This window comes from Canis aureus, chromosome 22, assembly GCF_053574225.1.
Source record: "Canis aureus isolate CA01 chromosome 22, VMU_Caureus_v.1.0, whole genome shotgun sequence".
Taxonomy (NCBI): Eukaryota; Metazoa; Chordata; class Mammalia; order Carnivora; family Canidae; genus Canis; species Canis aureus.
Window position 1 is genome coordinate 21,605,275 of NC_135632.1, and position 20,619 is coordinate 21,625,893.

The 20,619-nt window shown below is 40.8% G+C and overlaps 1 protein-coding gene across 3 annotated transcripts in view; it reads left to right on the plus strand.

Moving 5' to 3' along the window:
- Positions 1-673: 673 nt before the first annotated feature.
- The window catches only part of RYK (receptor like tyrosine kinase), an 88,820-nt gene continuing 68,874 nt past the window's right edge, over positions 674-20,619 (plus strand). For 2 of the 3 annotated variants that reach the window (XM_077865082.1, XM_077865083.1), the window contains exon 1: positions 674-911. In XM_077865082.1, coding sequence (XP_077721208.1) covers positions 674-911 — 238 coding nt within the window. Of the gene's footprint in view, positions 912-6,951; positions 7,007-20,619 lie in introns of those variants that run through there. The other variant, XM_077865085.1, reaches the window with a different exon arrangement.

Sequence of the window (20,619 nt, forward strand, 5' to 3'; positions counted from 1 at the left end):
AAATAAAAAAGAGAGAAAGGAGGGGAAAATAGTTTCCCTTTTGCTCCCGGAGCGGCTGCACGCAGGCAGTCCCTCGGCCCCCGCGGAGCCGGCTCGGCTGCAGCCGCGGCCCGGGCCTGCCGGTCTGGACTGTGTGTCGCGGGGAGCGGGGGTGCTGCAGACAATAGACGTGCAAACATCAGGTTGGTGACAACGAGGGGCGGGGACCGGCTCCTTTCGGAGGGTGCCCGGAGAGCCCCTAGCGCGCGCGGCAGCGCTCGGAAAATCAAAGCGCTCCCCTGCGGGCCCGGCCCCGCCCCGGCCCCGCCCCGCCCCGCCCCCGGCCCCGCCCCCGAGCGGACGGCGCGTGCGTGCGCGCTCTCGGGGGGGGGGGCGGCGTGCGCGCGCACGCGCTCGCCCCCGGGCCGCCCCCTCCCGTCCCCTCCGCTCCGCTCCGCTCCGCTCCCCTCCCCTCCCCTCCCTTCCCCTCCCCCGTGCAGCGGAGGATGCCGCCGAGGAGGAGGCGGCGGCGGCGGCGCGCTCCGGCGGTCTGAAGCGGCGTGCGGCTGCCACGGGCCGGCGGCGCGATGAGCTGGGCGGCCGCCCCCGGCTCGGAGCTGTGAGGGGCTCGGGGCCGGGGGTGGGTGGCGGCGGCGCGGCGGGCGGCCCGCGCTCCTCGGCGGCGGCGGCGGCCATGCGCGGGGCGGCGCGGCAGGGGCGGCGGGGCCGGGGCCGCCTCCCGGGGACCCGCGGCCTCAGGGCCCCGCCGCCGCCGCCGCTGCCGCTGCTGCTCCTGCTGGCGCTGCTGCCGCTGCTCCCCGCGCCCGGCGCCGCCGCCGCCCCGGCCCCGCGGCCTCCCGCGCTGTCGCCCGCGGCCGCGGGGCCCAGCGTGAGCGTCTACCTGAGCGAGGACGAGGTGCGCCGGCTCATCGGTGAGTGGGGCCGCCTGCGTCGCGACGGGCAGGTCGGGCCGACCCCGGGGCTTCCGGCCGCCCGCGGCCCAGTGCAGCCCGCGCCGCCGCCCTGCGGACCCGCCGCGGAGCCCGCGGCCACGCCGTGCCGCCTTCCCCGCGCACGGCCTCCAGCTGCCAGCTTCTCCGCCCCCCGCTTGTCATCCAGGGCCCCGGTCCCGGGCTCCTCCAGGTTTTACGCGGACCAAACCTGCAAGCCCTTTGCCCCAGTGCAGGCCAACGATGCTGTTGCTCTTGCTTTCTGGTTATCTTACCTTTCTTTTTTTTTTTTTTTTTTAAGTATTTATTTATTTATTCGTGGTGGACACAGAGAGAGAGGCAGAGACACAGGCAGAGGGAGAAGCAGGCTGCACGCAGAGAGCCCGACGCGGGATTCGATCCCAGGACCCCGGATCAGGCCCCGGGCCGGGCCGAAGGCAGGCGCTCAGCCGCTGAGCCCCCCCCCCCCCCCCCGGGCATCCCGTTATCAATACTTTTTAAAAACGAGATGGGGAGGAGCGAGAGGTTGGAAGGGCACACTAGGAGTTCGTGGCAGTCTCCAAACCTTGTGACAGATAAGCATATTTTTTAGATCGTGGGTGAATCTCCGGGTAGCAGACCTGTTAGCGTCGTTCGGTTATCTTTTTGGTTTCTTGTCTTGGATATGTTGGGCCGTGGGCCACCCTCGTATTCTGAATTCCTTGTAGGGAAAGGAGAACTTAGTTTTGGGTCAGTTGGTTGTTCCATTCCACCTAATTAGCTTTGTCGTTTGGGGGATTAATTTGAGAAATAATGGTGTCCTTGTACTGAGACTGGATTCTGGAAATGAGCCCTCAGAGGGAGGTCTGATAAAAATGGCCCCAAATGGGAAGTCTTTGGTAGTTAGGGGTATCTGGACATTCTTGGCGTGTTAGACTTTTGTATGTTGTGGCACTAAATATTATTCCTCCTCCTCTGAGTGATGGGAGGGGAAATTATTATTATTATTATTTTTTGATCACCCATTATCTATTTTTATTTTTATTTTTTAAGATTAGAAGACTTTCTTGAAGTCGATTCAGTGTTGAATGGTGTTGCTTTTAGCAGTCTGTTGAGACGTTGTTACATATATGGGTTTCTAGTCTATAATCAAAGGAGAATGCTGTGTTTTTGTAATGTCTTGCCCCTCTTAGTCCCCTTTTCCGTATAGCTGAATTAGCTAAATTTTGTTGAGATGAATTAAAACTGGAAATTAGGTTAGTACTCGGAACATAAAACTAAGGTTTAGGAACGATAATGAATGCTCACAGATAGACTTGTATCTCACGATTATTTTAAAAATATTAATGCATTCTGCATGATTTTAAAGGTTTTTTGGTTAAAAGCTTGTATATGATTTGTGACTTTGTTCATATGTAAGAGTACATGTTAGAAACCTGCCAGGTGGGGGTAGGGGGCTGGGAACAACCAGGCTGACATTGATTGAGTGCCTGCTATTTACCGGCCTCTGCATGTTTTATACGCATCATTTCCTCTCATTTTCTTGTGACCCAGTTAAGTAGATACCATTATTCCCATTTTATTAAAAACATTTTTTTTTCTTTTAAAGATTTTATTTATTTGACACACAGAGAGAAAGCACCAGCAAGGGGAGCAGCAGAAGGAGAGGAAGAAGTAGGCTCCCCTCTGAGCAGGGAGTCCAATCCAATGAGGTGCGGGCCTTCTCCCCAGGAAGGCAGGATCCTGACCTGAGCCCAAGGCAGACGCCTAACCGGCTGAGCCACTCCATTATTCCCATTTTAGAGTTGGAAGAAAGTGAGGCTTTATGTGACTTTCTCAAGGTCACACAATTCATAATCATTAAAGAAAAAAAATTAAACATAGTGTTGACATAGGCCACAAAGTTTTATTAATTGTAATGAAGATATTGTTTACATAGAAGTTTTATTACAGCGTGGTGGAAAAGAAGTCATTACTAATTAATACTTGAAATAATGTGTATGTATCTGTCACCTGACTGAAGAGGATCCAGTTTATGCCAGGAATGGGCTGTTGGGAGGAGGGGAAGGAGGAGTGCCTCACTGATCAACCTCTGGGGCAAGAGAGACCTCCAGTGGTATTTTTTCTAATGCAGAAGGAGTTGACCTGTTACAGTATGTCTTTTTGACTCCCCTTCTTGCCAGATTCAGGGGCATCTCCCTCATCCACTGTACCTTTAAAGTTTCTTGGCTGCTCCTGTTTGGGGAAGAACAAGTGGATAGGACTCAGATGTCTACCAGGCATCTTGAGTTCTCAGACTGCAGTTTCTCACAGAAACCCTTGCGGTGCTTAAGACTACTTGAAATAATAGTTTGTACTATATTTCTTTTTTTTTTAAATTTTTTATTTATTTATGATAGTCACAGAGAGAGAGAGAGAGAGAGAGAGGCAGAGACACACAGGCAGAGGGAGAAGCAGGCTCCATGCACCGGGAGCCCGACGTGGGATTCCATCCCGGGTCTCCAGGATCGCGCCCTGGGCCAAAGGCAGGCGCCAAACCGCTGCACCACCCAGGGATCCCTGTACTATATTTCTGTATCATTGTGGGTTAAATGCCTCTGAAAGCTGACTTGAGAAACTAATCATCATTTTAAAAATATTTCTAAGACCATGAGTTTGGAATTCCTAGTAAGAAAGTTATAAATGAACTTGATAGTGACGGCTTTATAAATTGAACTAATTACACTTGATATGAGAATAAGTTGTTGTTTTAATCCAATTAATATGTGCACACAGCTTAAAAATCAAATGGTGCTAAAAGGCTTAACATAAAACACAGCAGTGTCCTACCCTTGGCCCTTTTATCCTCTAGGTTCTACTTTCCAGTGGAAGCTACCATCTCATACTAGTTCTATTTATTTATTTTCCCATTTTTTACTTTCATATTTTGAAATTAATGTAGAATAAGCATTTGATTTCCTAGTATCATAATTCAGCACTTGCCCTGTTCTCTGGCCCAGTCCCTCAATATAGCTACATAACAATTTTTGGTAAAACCAACAATCAGTATTTACATTATTGCGTATATATGTATTGCTCACTTCTGAGTTAAATAGTGATGCCAGATTATGGGATTTTTCCTGTACTGTTTTGTTTTCACTGGAGCAAATAACTGCCTTCAACCTTTTGATTAGTTTTCATGTATCTATGGCTACGTTCCTTAAATACTCCCAAGAAATCTATTCAGTGCCTTTTGGTATTTTTTTTTCTAGGTAGCACAAATCATCTCTCAGTTCCTCTTAGAGACTCCCTACTTGGGAGCCTTCCATCCTCTTCTCCAGTCTGGACAGTAGGATTGTTTTTCCTGTGATTTCTGTTCCTTTCTCTCTTCCCTTGGAGCCTGTTTCCTGGATCACTTGCTTTCTTTTTCTTGGTTTGCTTCATTTTGCTAAAGGGTATCCTCAGTAGCTTCCTAAAAAGGGATCCATTGGAGGTAAATTATTTGAGGCCTTGTAGTCTGAAGGTGTCTACTGCTACCCTAGATACTTTATGGATGATTTATAAATGCTTATAGATGATTTGCCAACATTTAGAATAGTAGGCTGAAAAAATATTTTTTCCCATAATTTTGATGGCATTTTCACAGTTTCTGGATTTAAGGGTTTCTTTTCTTTTCTTCTTTTCTTTCTTGATTTTATTTATTTAATTATTTATTCATGAAAGACACACGGGGGTGGGGTGGGGAGGGGGGGATGTGCAGAGGCAGAGGGAGAAGTAGGCTCCATGCAGGGGGCCTGATGTGGGACTTGATCCTGGGACTGTGGGATCACGCCCTGAGCTGAAGGCAGATAATCTACTGCTAAGCCACCCAGGCATCCTGGATTTAAGAGTTTCAAATAAAAAATCCAAACTCATCTGACTTTTGTTTTTATTGAAGCTCAGAGTCTTTTTCTCTGGCATTCTGAATTTTTAAAAAGATTTTTAAAATTTATTTATTTATTTATTTGAGAGAGAGAGCACAGAGGAAGAGGGAGAAGCAAACTCCCCACTCAGCAGAGAACCCAGCAGGACTCAATCCCATGATCTTGAACCTGAGTCAAAGGCAGATGCTTAACTAACTGAGCCACCTGTTTGCCTGTTGTTTATTTTGTTTTAGTAGGCCCTTTGGATCTAGAAAATCATATTCTTTAGTTTAAAAAAATATCTGTTACTTTGATAATTTCCTACCCTTTGTTTTTTGTTTTTTCTTTCTGAGATATCTATTGGTTTGATTACTATATCTCCTGGAATTGATCTTCAGATACTCTTAACCTATGTTTCTTCTTGTTTATATCTTTGTGTTTGGAGATGGAAAGTGTGTGGGTGGGGATCTTCTTAATTTTGTCTTCTAAGCTTTTATTTTTAAAATTTTAATGATGTTTTTAAGTTACAGAAGCTCTTTTTGTTCTGTCTTCATTTCCATTTATTTTTTTTAATTTTTACTTTTTAAAGATTTTATTTATTTATTCATGAGAGACACAGAGAGACACAGGCAGAGACACAGGCAGAGGAAGAAGCAGGCTCCATGCAGGCAGCCTGATGTGGACTTGATCCCGGGACTCCAGGATCACGCCCTGGGCCAAAGGCAGATGCTTAACTGCTGAGCCACCCAGGCGTTCTACATTTCCATTTAATTGCATTTTCTGTTCCCATTTTATTCTTTATGGATGTATTATCTCTGAGGTGTGTGTTTATGTATTTTTCATTTTTTTGTATGTTTAATATGTTTTTAATGTTTCTTTGCTTTTTCAAGTGTGCTTGTTAATTTCAGAATTCTTTTTATAGTTTAGATCATAAACATCTGGTGATACTTGGCTGTCTGCAATTAAGAGTGAGATGCTAAAAAGTTGATCAGGAGAGTATTTGTGCTGGTGATCTAGTGACTTCTTTTGAGTACAGGTAGTCTTTTCATTGGGTGTCTACCCCACATGTCAGCACCTTCACATATCCCTTGAGAGCAGTCAGTGTCTGCAGAGAAGATACCTCCAGTAGCCTGCCTCTGGTATGTTCGGTAATACACTGGCTACCTAGGTTTGGGATATCAGGTTGAGGAGGGAGATGAAGGGTGCTACCATTCAAGCTGCAGACTTTGACTTCTTTTAAGAACCAAATTCTCCTTTTGAGAATTGAGAACCACAATTCTCTTGCCTCTGTGGTTCAGTTTCTTCAGAAAAAACTTAGGGTCTCTTGCTGGATCTGAAAGTCCATCTCTTTAGAGGCTCCCCCTTTGTCACTCCTAAGCCTCAGGCAGCCCTTTGGTTGCCTCAGGGTCCTGATGAGAAAAGACCATTTCAATCTATCTCCTCTTTTGGAAAAGTTTGTTGAAATGTCTATTGTGTTGTTGTCTTCTTTCCCTTTCTGTCTTTGTGGTTTAATGTCTTTGTGATTTCATTAGTATCATTCCCATGAGTTTGGGGGAGGAAATGGGAATAAAGGCTAGGGATCATTCCACACATGTAAATTACATTTAAGTTTGGGCTTTGACTATTGAAGAGCTGTGGATGTGTAACAGGAATTTTTTTTTTTTTTTTGGTAATAATATTTAGAAGAGTAGTAGTTGATACTTTTTAAAATGCTGCTGGCATGGGATCCCTGGGTGGTGCAGCGGTTTGGCGCCTGCCTTTGGCCCAGGGCGCGATCCTGGAGACCTGGGATTGAATCCCACGTCGGGCTCCCGGTGCGTGGAGCCTGCTTCTTCCTCTGCCTATGTCTCTGCCTCTCTCTCTCTCTCTCTGTGACTATCATAAATAAATAAAAATTAAAAAAAAATTAAATGCTGCTGGCATGGAGCAGTCCTTTGCTTCTGGCAGGCACAAAAGTAATTCCTGTTTTAAGTATATATTGTTTCCATTTTATAGTTGAAGAAACAGACTTGGAGGAAGTATGTAACTCACTCAGTTCCTTGATTGTAGGGCATACATTCCTGAGGAAGTCTTATCTGTACAGAGACTCCAAAAGCCTCAGGAAGCTTTACTCTCCATGTGGCATCCCTGTATCCCCCAGTCCAGTGAATGCTCTCATTTACTATTTACTCTTCATAATGGGCTGCAATGTAGACATCCACTTCTGCATTTTCACTGGTAAGGACTTTGATTTGGGGTCCTTTGGGCAGTGAGTAGAGGGTCAGGTCTTGACTCAGTTCTGCCTGAATCCAGAATCCATCTTGCCTCTTTGTTAGCTCTGGAGTTGTGATTAAACAAAAATACTCAAGAAGTAGAATTTGAAAGCCTGCTGCCATGTGTTTGTGCTTTTGACTATTATCTGCATTTTCCTATGTTCTCTCTCTAATTGATCTAATAGTATTGAGTTCCCTGAAAATCCAGGGCTTGTGAAACTGTTATATGGCTGGGGGCAGTGCTAGGAGTTTGTTCCTAGCAAAATCCTGAAGGGTAAGGGCTGTGGTATAAACTGGTTATGGCAGCAGTGGTGATAGTGATAGGGACTCTGTAAGGGTCTGGGGTTTTCTAAGAATAGACTGCCTTCTACCAATTAGACATTCACTTTGGGTAGCTTGCTTTTTCTGTTAAAATAAATATCTCTGGAAGATTTAAGCATTGTTCACATTTTATTTGGAATCAGTTGAATACAAGTTGAGATTGATGCTCCTCAAATCAGTCCAGTAAAAAATTTTGAAGCCCAACCAAGTACCATATATTGTAGTAGAAAATGGTGACTCAAAGTTATTAAATTGCTTTTCTGGAGGATCTCAGAATTTCATAGGGGAGACTAACCATTGTATCGAGGACTGTACCACTGAGATAAGAGTCATACTGCTGATTGACATAAGTTATTGTAGGAGTGATTACTTTGGACTTAAGAAAGGAGAAAGAACCTTAGAGAGTTTAGGGAAAGTGTTCCAGGAACGGAGACATTTGAGCCTCATCTGGAGGGTGAGTTTGATAAACAGAAAAGAGGAGCAGTTCTTGCCAGGTGAGAAAACAGCATGAAAAGCTATAGGTGTATGGAAGTGGGGTGTGAAATCAAGTAGGAAAAACCTAATGTGGCTAAAAATGAGAAAAATTGGCAAAGTCAGGGAATGGTAGGATATAAAGCTGGGAGGTAGGTTGAAATTGGAGTTGGAATTTGAACTTCATCTTGTAGATAATGAGCTGTTGAATTTAGGAGAGGAGAATGCACAAACAGGACTGGGTTATAGAAAAAATGACTTTGGCCCCAATGAAGGGCTTGGAGAAAGACAAGCTGGCTTTGGGATCAACTAGGGTAGTTGCAGGAGTGGGATGGATTTGTGCGAAATGTACAAGGAGTTTGGAAAAGACTTAGTGGAGGAGACCTGACGGTTAAAGAAAAGAGAAGTCGTTTTGGGCTGCTGAACCAAGGGACTCTTTCCATTTGGGAGGTAGTTGAGGAAAAGAAAAATAAGATGAGCCATGTGTTCCTCTCTTTCCTGTTAAACTTTATTTTTTTTTAATTTGTTTTTTGTTTTTTTAAAGACTTATTTATTTACTCATGACACACATACACACAGAGGCAGAGACACAGGCAGAGGGAGAAGCAGGCTCCTCGAAGGGAGCCCGATGCAGGACTCGATCCCGGATCCTGGGATCAGGCCCTGAGCTGAAGGCAGACGTTCAACCGCTGAGCCATCCAGGGATCCCTCCTGTTAAACTTTAGGCCAAGTGCTTGGGGTGGTGGTGAGGAGGGCAGTGACTGTTCTCTCTACTTCTGTGTCTGGCATAACCTGTGAGGTGTAGGGTGCTTGCTGGTGGAGTTGGGTTAGCATCCTGCAGCAAACTCTTAATCCTGGGCATTTTGGGTGGAGTTGGTGGCATTGATGGAGGATTAATTTGAGTCCATGTGTTCTTCATTGGGAGAGCAAGGCTGAGACATTGTGCAATTGTGGGTTTTGCGTTTTTTTTTTCCCCACTTCTTCATGCTACACATGTGGGAGAACTCTATCCAATTATGGCTAAACCTGTCCCCTATGAGTCACATCCTGAGTTGACTAGTCAGTTCTGAAGGTGCTGCCTAAAATACTATTTGGATTTTAAGGGTCACTTTAGAAACAAATGAAACATGAGGGTATTTTTTTGAGTGTCCTGAATTGCGAAGTTCCATAGCGTTACTTTTGTGGTTTTAATGCATTTATGCCAGTGTTGTGAAAAAAGTTGCCAGCTATACATACTAAAGCAAAACAAAAAGACTGGGGCATGAAACAGAGCCTTTAGCTACTCTGAACTTATATTACACTTAAAAGTACTTTTTTTTGTGTTATCCTTGTTGATGCAAATCAAGTACGATGTTTTCTGATCAAAATGTTTATTAAACAACTTTCATTTATGTGGGACCTCTTAAGATGTGATGTGCCAAAACAAACGTGTGTGTATTGCTGAGTTACATAATAAATACTTAGTGAATGATTGTTTTTACTATGCCCAGCAAATGTTACTGCTGAGTGGTAGAGTATTTCTGAAACGTAATGTAATATCATACATCTCATGCTTGTTCATAAGGTAAATATGTTATTATGTCTTGTTTATGAATAAATATGTTACTTAAATGTGTGTTTTATAGCAAGAAGTATACTTCTTGCTATATGCCAAGTATTTCACATGTGTTCTTTTTATTTTATCAACTATACAGAGTAGGTGGCATTGACATTTTTTTTTTAATAGATAAAGCTGAGGCTTTGGGAAATTACACAATTCACTGGAGGTCACAGAGATGTCTGGGGCTTTGTGACTCCAAAGTGCATGCTTTCTCTTTGCTGCTTCTGAAGATTAGCAGGTTACTTAGTCTTTATCTAACCAGAATCATCTGAGAGGCTTAAACAAAATATGGATTTCTCCTAGACTTATCCTGAGCAATTTATTTACGAGATCAGAAATGGGGCCCAACTCATGAACTTTTTGAGTGCCATGTTTCATTGATTATAAGATGTAGTTTTCCCATGTTTGAACATCTCTATAAAATTGGAACCATTTTATAATCAGTGGTGAGTCATCAGTTAATTGACAGTTTTTTTTTCTTTCTTAGTGGCACAAAAAATAATGTTACAGTTTAGACTAAATGAAATACAGTGTGGTAAAAGGATTGCCACCTTTCCTTTTTTTGAGGGGGGGGTACCTGTCAGCTCTCTTTCAGAGATGTAAAATTCACTAATGGTATTTATTATTTGCTTGTGGTAATGGCTGTGTAGTAATGATGGCAGTGAGATATTACCATTAAGTTTACAGACAATAGTAATAGTTTTCAGCTAGGAAGTTGCTGGCAAAAGAAATAATCAGCGGTTAAGGTTGAAATATCAACCTTATTTGTGAAAGTCTTCTGGCCTTTCCCTAGACAAAAACATGGATACTCAGTCTATTAAAGTTTTGCATACTGTGCTGACTTTGACTTTGGGGGCTTTGTAGGGACCTCTGATGAAAGCTTATGATGGTGCATCTTGTGTTCCACAAAAGCTGGCTCTGGAAGGGACATATTACATTCTGTATTTCATCCTGGTATTCCCCGACCTCCTTACATGAATTTTTAAAGATTTGCATATATTAAGATTCACTTTATTGTGTTATATGAATCTTGATGGATGTACAGTGTTAAGTATCCACCATAATATCATATAAAGTAGTTTTATCATCCCCCCAAAATCCCGATTTATTTTAAATAAATTTGCTTTTAAAAATGTATTTATTATGGAGAAATTCAAATATTCAAAAGTAGAATAGTATAATGAGCCTATGTGTACCCATCATCCAGTTTCAACAATGATCAACTAATGGCCAATTTTTTTTTTTTGGTCTGTACCTCTCTATACCCCATTCTACTCCTTTGCCCTTACTGCCCCGATTCCCTATTTGGATTATTTGAAGCAAACTCAAACACATAATTTTGTAAGAAAAATTTTAGTATGTACCTCTGAAAGATAGGGACTCTTTAAAAATGTACAGTAACCATTTTTACACCTAAGAAATTAACGGTTCATATGTATCAAATATCTGTATGTTCAGATCTTTTTGATTTATAGATGTTTATATGGAGACTCTTGCCTGCCACCTCTATCCTCTCTTAATCCCCTCCACCCTTCCATGTGTTTAGTTCCTCTGATTGCCAAGCTGTTTTTCACCTTAGGGTCTGCATTTGGTGGTTGCTTTGCCTCACATACTTTGCCCAGATTTTTACATGACTGGAGCCTTCCAAGTCTCAACTTAAAATGTCACACCTCAGAGAGCCTTGCCTTTCTAGGGTTGACCCCCCAGTGCCACTTTGTTCTTATCACCCTGTTTTATTTTAAGCATGTGATACTTTTGTTGTTTCTGTCTCCCTCTATATAAAAGTTTGTTCTGTTTGAGTAGAGACCTTTTATATTATTCCACTCTAGATCTCCAGTACCTAAAACAATATCTAGCATGTAGTAGATGTTCAGTAAAAGTTCAATGAATGAATAAATGAATAAATCATACTCTTTTTAGGGGAGATTCACTATCTTATGCCTTAGGGAGGTCATCATTCTCTTTATCATTTCCCATTACCTGCTGAGTTAGTATCCAAGAAGGGAGTTCAGCTGGACTTACTTATATTTATGAATGGGATTTTTTTTTTAAGATTTTATTTATTCATGAGAGAGAGAGAGAGAGAGAGAGAGGCAGACACAGGCCACAGGCAGAGGGAGAAGCAGGCTCTATGCTGGGAACCCAATGTGGGACTTGATCCCAGGTCTCCAGGATCACGCCCTAGGCTGAAGGCGGTGCTAAACCACCGAGCTAATGAGCTACCCGGGCTGCCCTGAATGGGAGTTTAAATAAATTAGTTTTTAATACCTTATTTTCTTTGAGGTTGCTTAATTTTCCCAAGTCTGTTCCTTGTAGCCCTCTTTCTGGTAAGGTGTCCCCCATGTTGGCTTCCATAGGTCTTACACTCTGACAAACAAATCAGTATTACTATACTCATAACATTCTGTCTTTCCCATATACTGCATTAAGGTCATCCCATGGGTTGACACATAGCAGGCTCCCAGCAGACTGTTGGTCTGCAGGACAGTTGAAAGCTGCAAAGTATTCAAGAGAGATTCTGGCAAAAGCCTTTTCCAGTTATTAAAAAATGGGAAGTGCAGTTTCTCATCCTTTCTTCTGAAATGCTTGAGCTACTGTTAGTTCTATCCAGTGCATTTTTTCATTATACACAATGTAGTTTTCACCTCTGGAAATTTGATTTGGGTCTCTTTATATCTTCCATGTCTCTATTTAACTTTTGACCGTGTGAAGTATAGTTCTAATAGTTGTTTAAACATTCTCATCTGCTAATTCTAACATCTGTGCTGGTTCTGAATTGATTTCAATTAATTTATCATCTATTTATTTATTTATTTTCCTTCCTTCCTTCCTTCCTTCCTTCCTTCCTTCCTTCCTTCCTTCCTTCCTTCCTTCCTTCCTTCCTTCCTTCCTTATTTTAGCATGCCTGATAGGGTTTGAGTGGATGGCAGGCACTGTGAATTTTACTCTGGTGGTACTGAATATTTTTGTATTCTTGGGTTTTGTTCTGAGACTCAGTTGAGTTACCTGGCAACAGTTTGACCCTTCTGATCTTGCTTTTTGGATTTGTTAGATAGGACAGGAGCAATGCTCAGTGTAGGGCTAATTATTCTCCCGGTACTGAGTTAAGAACCTTTTGTGTACTTTTCTCTGGTGACCTGTGTGAATCATGAGGTTTTCATGTCTGGCTAGTGGGAATAGTGGTGATATTCCAGATCCTACACAAGTAGAATTGTATATTTTATCCTTTCTCTGTCCTTGTGCAGCTCCTTTATCCATACTGTGAAAGACTGGAGGGCAACTGTTACATGCAGATCTTGGAGGTTTTCTGTGCTTTCTCCTCTCTGGTACTTCATCCCACTTACTCTAGCTGTCTTTGTCTGTCTGAACTCTCATATTTTGTATGGTTCTTGGTGATCTCAGACACGAGAGTTAGTCTGGTCTATCTTGTCTAGAAGTGGAAATAGGGATTATCTTTATGATTATTTGCATCTTTATGATTGTATCTATTCTAATTTAAATCATTTGTCAAAGGAGAATTTAGTTCAATTTAAAGAAAAAAGTTTTATTTTTTAAGATTTTATTTATTTATTCATGAGAGACACAGAGAGAGAGGCAGAAACATAGGCAGAGGGAGAAGCAGGCTCCCTGTGGGGAGCCGATGTGGGACTGGATCCAAGGACCCCGGGATTACGGGATTACAACCTGAGTTGAACGCAGATGCTCAACCACTGAGCCACCCAGGCGTCCCTAAAGAAAAAAGTTTTAGTTTGTATATGTGTGCATGCACATGTACACAAATGTGGGAATATAGTAGATAACATGGTATAGGACAGTACTGAATTCTGCATTTTTGAGTTTTAATTCCATTTTATGATATATGTGTTTATTAATGTGTTGGTTTCTTCATATATAAGACAAGATGCTTTTCAACTACAACAGGGTATCTTTTATCACGGTCGATATGATGTATATGAAAATGTTACATAATCTTCAAAACAACTTAGTTATTGGTGGGAGAGTTGCATGTTTTTGGATGAAAACTAAAATCATAGAAAGTTTGAAAGACAGGTCACTTAGATATTAACCTGGTTGATTGATCATCTTTATTAGCAACACTTAACTCATACTTCAAAGAGTTCTTTATTGAATGTTTACTAGGCCTTATTTTAGGGGCTTAATATATTTTAATAAATTAGATAATATTTTAATAAAATGGATAAATATCTCTCCCCTCATGGTTCTGAGTTCTAGCAAAGAGCTAAATGGCTTGCCTGAGAAGAGAATTTATATAGTTTTGGAACTGGACTTCAGATTAGGACTTTGCAGTGCCAGTTGCTGGCAGGAAGAAGTGATGTTTGTGAGTTCTTCATTATGCTTTCCTGGACATAACAGTCAATGCTAAGTTACTAGTGGCATCCATGGCTGGCTGAGATCAGAGATCATGTTCCTATTAGGAGTTGGCTATGAAGTTGAATGGTGATCATGTCAAATGGTAATTTATTCCATCTTTATTACAGAGCTGTACCTGCAATGCATGTTTGAGCTAGTCAGATTATCTTATTTAAATAGGACAGGAACTAATGACATTATTTTCCAGAGTATCTTTTGACCAGCTACTGGAGCATTGTAGTACTATGGCACCTCATGTTTCATATGTTATGCTATAGTGCTAGAGATTATGGGTTGTCACTTATTTTCCTTGGATAGGATTTGGGAAGAATTTTACGATCTCTGCAGTTGTGGCACAAATCACATCTTTGGGAGAATTCTTTTATGGATTTTGTTTTAGATGACAAGTATGTTAATTAGACCTGAAATCTTGTTCCTCTATTTCAGTGTCTAGCTCTCTTTATAATTTCTTATTCATCTACTGTAGTATTTTCAGATGGGGAAGGTGATAGTCCATCATTTGAGTCACCCACTTGAAATCAAAAGTGACCTTACTCTACCTTTGATTCTACACAGGTGATATCATCAAAGGTAGTAGAGAGATAAACCTGAGCACAGTATTTATGATGGATAGCTTTGGGTTTCCATTTTCAGGAATCACAGAATTACAGTGAAAGCTACTTTCTGAAAGTAATCTCTAAAGGATAGGGGAGGAGAGATGCTTAGTAAATGGATCTTTGCACCCTGTAGCTTCATGATGTGTTATAAATCAGTGGCAACAAATAGCCACTTCAGGGGATTGTTTTTAGGTAAACTGTTGATTTTGACCACATTGTCATGTTTTCTTCCTGAAGTGGCAAAATAAGGAAAGGTGCTCTGTGATTGCAGATGCCTGGCTTTTCCTTGGGAGGACCAGGAGATTCCCTTCCTTGAAGTTGACCATTTAGCTACCTCTTAGGGACGGAGAGGATGGGTCTGCTTTCCTTTCCTTCAAGCAGGCCAGTTTTAGGTAGGAGATGTGGGAGCAGCCTGGAGGAAGGGAATGGAGGGAGGGGGCATATTTACACTGTCTTCTGTTGTCCAATAGGCATATTGTTTTCTCTTCAAAGCTCACTTTTATTCTTTTTATACTCACTGTGTATCTATATATGCTCTCAGCTGTGTTCTATGGAGATGCTTAAGGTTGCAGGAGAAAGATTGGAGAAAAATGATGAATTGGTAGAGCATTACATGAAAAATCTTATTTAATCTGTAAGATTATGGTTTTAACCATTATAGAGATTGAGGATTTATATGCTTTTTCTTTTGTAATTATGAGGAAAGGATTCTCCTTTCCTATAGTCTAATATTTGTAAATTCATTGTCTTATAATGTAGTTAAATATTAGGTCTCAGCCAATTTTCTAGTTAAAATTTGACTATAGTTAGATTTATTAGATCTTGATGGACAAATTATTTTATTGTATCTATTTCCACTGACTAGTTTCTATAAACTAGGAATATTTGGAATATGATCTTACTTATTTTTTTTTAGAATTGATTAAAATGTATTTAGTGGTTTTATACCTAGTAAGTGATGTTGGCTTTTTTCCTCTGGCTCATGTACTGGACTGTACTCAGAACTTAAATTATCTTGACTAAATTTTTTACTTAAGTTTTGACTAGCATTTAGAAACTGGATGATATCATAGAATATAATAGAGGTTTGGCTGACATTTGGAAATCATAGATGATATCATAGAATAATAGAATTTTGTGGCTGGGGAGGGACATTAACATCATCTGGTTTAGCTCTCTTGCTTTATAGTTGAGAAAATTGATGCCTAGAGAAAGTGGTTAAATAATTGATTCCCAAAGTTCACTCAGTTACTTATTAGCAAAAACTCTGCTTTAATTCTGTTTCCACAACATTACTTTTGTTTTCCTCCCTTAACTGATTCCTGATGTTTTCTTTAAAATATCATTTCCCAGGACACCTGGGTGGCTCAGTGGTTGAGCATCTGCCTTGGACTCGGGTTGTGATACCGGGGTCCTGGGATCCAGTCCCTGCATCTGACTCTCTGCAGGGAGCCTGCTTCTCTCTCTGCCTCTGTCTCTGCCTCTCTCTGTGTCTCTTATAAATAAATTAAAAAAAATCATTTCCCTTAAAATTCATCTTTGATGTAGTTGATTTTTATCAACAGGCTGCCATTCATGCATCTAATATTTGAGTAGCTACAAATATTCGAAGACCCCAGTCCTGCTTGTGAGGTGTACACAGTACTGGGGAGTACAAATGCATGAACAGTTCTCTGGAATGTATTTTTTTTTTAAGATTTTATTTATTTATTCATCAGAGACACACAGAGAGGCAGAGACACAGGCAGAGGAAGAAGCAGGCTCCATGCAGGGAGCCCGACGTGGGACTTGATTCCGGGTCTCCAGGATTACGCCCTGGGCTGAAGGAGGCGCTAAACCGCTGAGCCACCAGAGCTGCCCCGGAATGTATTTTGTTAAGTGCTATAAGGTAGCTCTAGGGAAGCCTGGGTTGGCTCAGTGGTTGAGCATCTGCCTTCAGCCCAGGGCGTGATCCCAGGGTCCTGGGATCGAGTCCCACATCAGGCTCCCTCCAGGAAGCCTGCTTCTCCCTCTACCTATGTCTCTGCCTCTCTCTGTGTGTCTCCCATGAATTTTTTTTTTTTAAAGGTAGCTCTTTTTATAAAAGGAGATGGTTTGCTCATTGGCACTATTCAACTGTTGTTGTGGCCTTGAGAAACCAATTGTTAACCTTTAAAATTATTTGGAAAATTTTTTGAACTAGTGAATTATTTGAACATGAGCTAGACAGGGCAGATCATGTAGGACATAGGCCTTGATTAAAGTTTGAATTTAAGATTATATAGGGAAAAATTAAATTTTCTTGATGGGAGTTGAGAGTTTTGAGGAACAACTTTGGTTTCTTGGCTTGGAATTTAGTTTGTTTAAAAATAAAGTTTTGGACAAATGCCATAATTTCTAATAAGAGCAACATTCCTACTTTGCTGGAGTTGATAATGAAAAATTAAGTCTGGTTATTGTATCGAAAAACTGAAATATTTTTCGTTTTTTGTTAGAATAGAAAAGTTATACTTATTCAGATAACAAAATACCGCCTCTTTGGTTGATGGCTGTTTACTCTTGCTCCTATTTGCCTTCTAGCAGGGCCCCTTTACCCCTCTACTCACTCTACTTTGTCTGGTCTATCCTCTTTTCTGCTGGCCCTTTCACTTTATCTTGTGGAGCTCCAGTTCAGTTTTGAGGTCTCTTCTGACTCTTTTCATAGTCTCTTTATCTTTTCAGCTTAACTAAGACCTGGTTTTCTTTTGTAAGTGATAGTTTCCTCATAATTCTTTCCAGTCACTGAAAGCCAATTTTATTATACACCCTCCCCATTTATGGGGCAGAGGCTAGCTCTTTTTCTTTCCTTTTTAAGAAATAATAATTTGTTGAGGTGAAATCCATGTAACATAAAACTAACCACTTTAAAGTGAACAATTCAGTGACATTTAGTACATGTGCAATATTGTGCAACCACCACTTTTCATTCCAAAACATTTCCATTACTCCAGAGTAAAGACTCCTTACCCATTAAGCACTCTTCTCCCCACCCTCCTGCCCCCGTCAACAACCAATTTGTATTCTATCTCTCTAGATTTATTTATTCTGAATATTTCATATAAATGGAATCCTACAATGTGAAACTTTTGTGTCTGGCTTGTTTTATTTAGCATAATGTACTTCATTCCTTTCTGTGGCTGAATAATATTCCATTCTATATATGTATCAAAATTTATTTATCCATTTATCTGTTGATGGACATTTGGGCTGTTTTCACATTTATACTATTATGAATAGTGCTCTGTGAATGTGTGTGAGTGTACTTGATTGAGTGTCTTCAATTTTGGATGTATACCTAGAAGTGGTATTGTGAGTTATATGGTAGGTTCTATGTTTAACCTTTTTCTTTTAAGTTACCTCTACGCCCAACATGGGTCTTGAGCTCACAACTCCAAGATCAAGAGTTGCATATTCTACCAACTGAGTCAGCCAGGTGCCTCCATGTTTAACTTTTTGAGGAACCACCAAATTATTTTTCACAGTGGCTGAATCATTTTGCATTTCTATCAGCAATGTATGTAAGTTCCAATTCTCTACATCTTTGCTAACACTTTCTTTTTTCTTTTTTTTAATTAAAGCTGTCCTAGTAGGTGTGAAATGATACCTCATTGGGGTTTTGGTTTGCATTTCCCTAATAACTAACTAATGATGTCAAACATCTTTTTATATGTTTGTTGGCCAATTTTTATATCTTTAAAGAAATATCTACTAAAGTCCTTTGCTATTTTTGTATTGTCCTTTTGTTGTTGAGTTGTAAGTCCTTTATATGTTATGGATACTAGACCTTTATCAGACACATAATTTGCAATATTTTCCTTCATTCTGTAGGTTATCTTCATCTTTTTGATAATATCTTTTGATGCACAGAAGTTCTAAATTTTTATGAAGTCTAGTTTGCTTCTGTTGCTCATGCTTTTAGTGACATATCTAAGAATCCATTGACAAATTCAAGATCATAAAGATTTTCCCCATGTTTTAGTCTAAAAGTGTTATAGTTTTAGGTCTTATATTTAGGTTGCTGATCTATTTTGAATTTCTTTTATATATGGTATGAGGTAGGGGTTTAATTTCATTCTTTTGTGTATGGTTATCTAGTTGTCCCAGAATAATTTGTTGAAAAGGCTACGCTTTCCTCGTTAAATGGTCTTGGCATCTTTGTTAAAAATTAGTTGGCTAGAAAAATAGGTTTATTTCTGGATTCTCAGTTCTATTCCATGGGTCTACATGTCTGTTGATACCATACTGTTTTGGTTTCTGTGGGTATGTGGTGAGTTTTGAAATCAGGAATTGTGAATTCTTCGACTATGTTCTTCATCAAGATAGTTTTGACTGTCAGGAGCTATATGTGTGATTCTGTATTAATTTGAGAATCTGCTTTTCTATTTCTGAAAAAAAAAGAATTTTAATAGAGTTTGTACTGGTAGATCCATTTGGGTAGTATTACCACCTTAACAATAGTGAGTCTTCCAATCCATGAAAATGGGATGACTTACCATTTATTCAGATCTAATTTGTCTCAGCAATGTTTTATAGTTTTTGTTGTTAAGCCTTTGTTTAAATTTATTGTAAAGTATTTCATTCTTTTGGATGCTATTGTGAATGGAATTGTTTTCTTAATTTCCTTTTTTTTTTATTTTATTTTATTTATTTATGATAGTCACACAGAGAGAGAGAGAGAGAGAGAGAGAGAGAGAGGCAGAGACACAGGAGGAGGGAGAAGCAGGCTCCATGCACCGGGAACCCGACGTGGGATTCGATCCCGGGTCTCCAGGATCACGCCCTGGGCCAAAGGCAGGCGCTAAACCGCTGCGCCACCCAGGGATCCCTTAATTTCCTTTTTGGATTGTTATTAAGGCACCAGTTTTATCATGCATTACATCCTTCTTTTTCTATTTTTGATTGTTTTGCCCCAAGACCGTGACGCCACATCTTCCTTTTGATTCAGCGACAGAAAGGAATGATATTTACTTACCTTAGGGTTGTTGGACTCCCCTGCCCTCTATAAGATGATCCTTCATAACTTCAAACCTTGACTTGTTTTTATTTCCCTCTCTTTATCCCTGGATATTAAAACCTGCTGTGACTTTCTTCTCAACTATTACTCCTTTGTACGAGCTGGTATTCTAGTTCCCAGCTCTCTTTTCCTTTTTTTTTTTTTTTTTTTTTTTTTTTTTTTAATAATTTTTTTTTTATTTATGATAGGCACACAGTGAGAGAGAGAGAGGCAGAGACACAGGCAGAGGGAGAAGCAGGCTCCATGCACCGGGAGCCCGATGTGGGATTCGATCCCGGGTCTCCAGGATCGCGCTCTGGGCCAAAGGCAGGCGCCAAACCGCTGCGCCACCCAGGGATCCCCCGCCAGCTCTCTTTTCCAAATAAGGCGCTCATAGAAATGGCCACTTTAGACTTGGTCCTCTTAGCTCTTGGAACTTTTCTCACCAGGGCACACCAACCTTCTTTCTCAGTCACTTCCTTGTACTGAAACCAGGCTGTTTCTTCGTCTCTTAAAGAGTTACATAGTTTCTGGCTAGTTGTAGACTGGCTCAATAAAGTATTACTAAATAGATTGCTTCCCTCATTGCCTATCTAACCATTCCTCATTGCCCACCTTACCTCTATGGAACCTACCACATTACTTGCAGACAATGATAACTCTTGTTATCTGCTACCCCTGCTTTGAGACTGCATTTAATTGCTTTGTCATATTGACACACTAATAATAGCGATTAGAAAAGAGTGTATTATCTAGATTGCATCTTCATTTGTCTTTTTCTTAATTTTTTTTTTTTTTTTGTGAGCGTATGATGGGCAAGGAAAGAGAAAGAGTATATTCAAAAATAATGCATGATATTCTTGGGGCATCTGGGTGGCTCAGTTGGTTAAGCTTCTGCCTTTGGCTCAGGTCATGATTTGGAGCCCTGTGTTGGGCTGCCTGCTCAGTGGGAAGTCTGCTTCTCCCTCTCCCTTTACCCCTTCCCTTGCTTGTGCTTCCTCTTTCTCTGTCTCTGGAATAAATAAGTAAAATCTTTTTTTAAAAAATATTTTATTTTATTTATTTATTTATTTATTTATTTATTTATTTATTTATTTATTTATTTATTCATGAGAGACACAGAGAGAGAGACAGAGAGACAGAGACACAGGCAGAGGGAGAAGCAGGCTCCATGCAGGGAGCCTGAT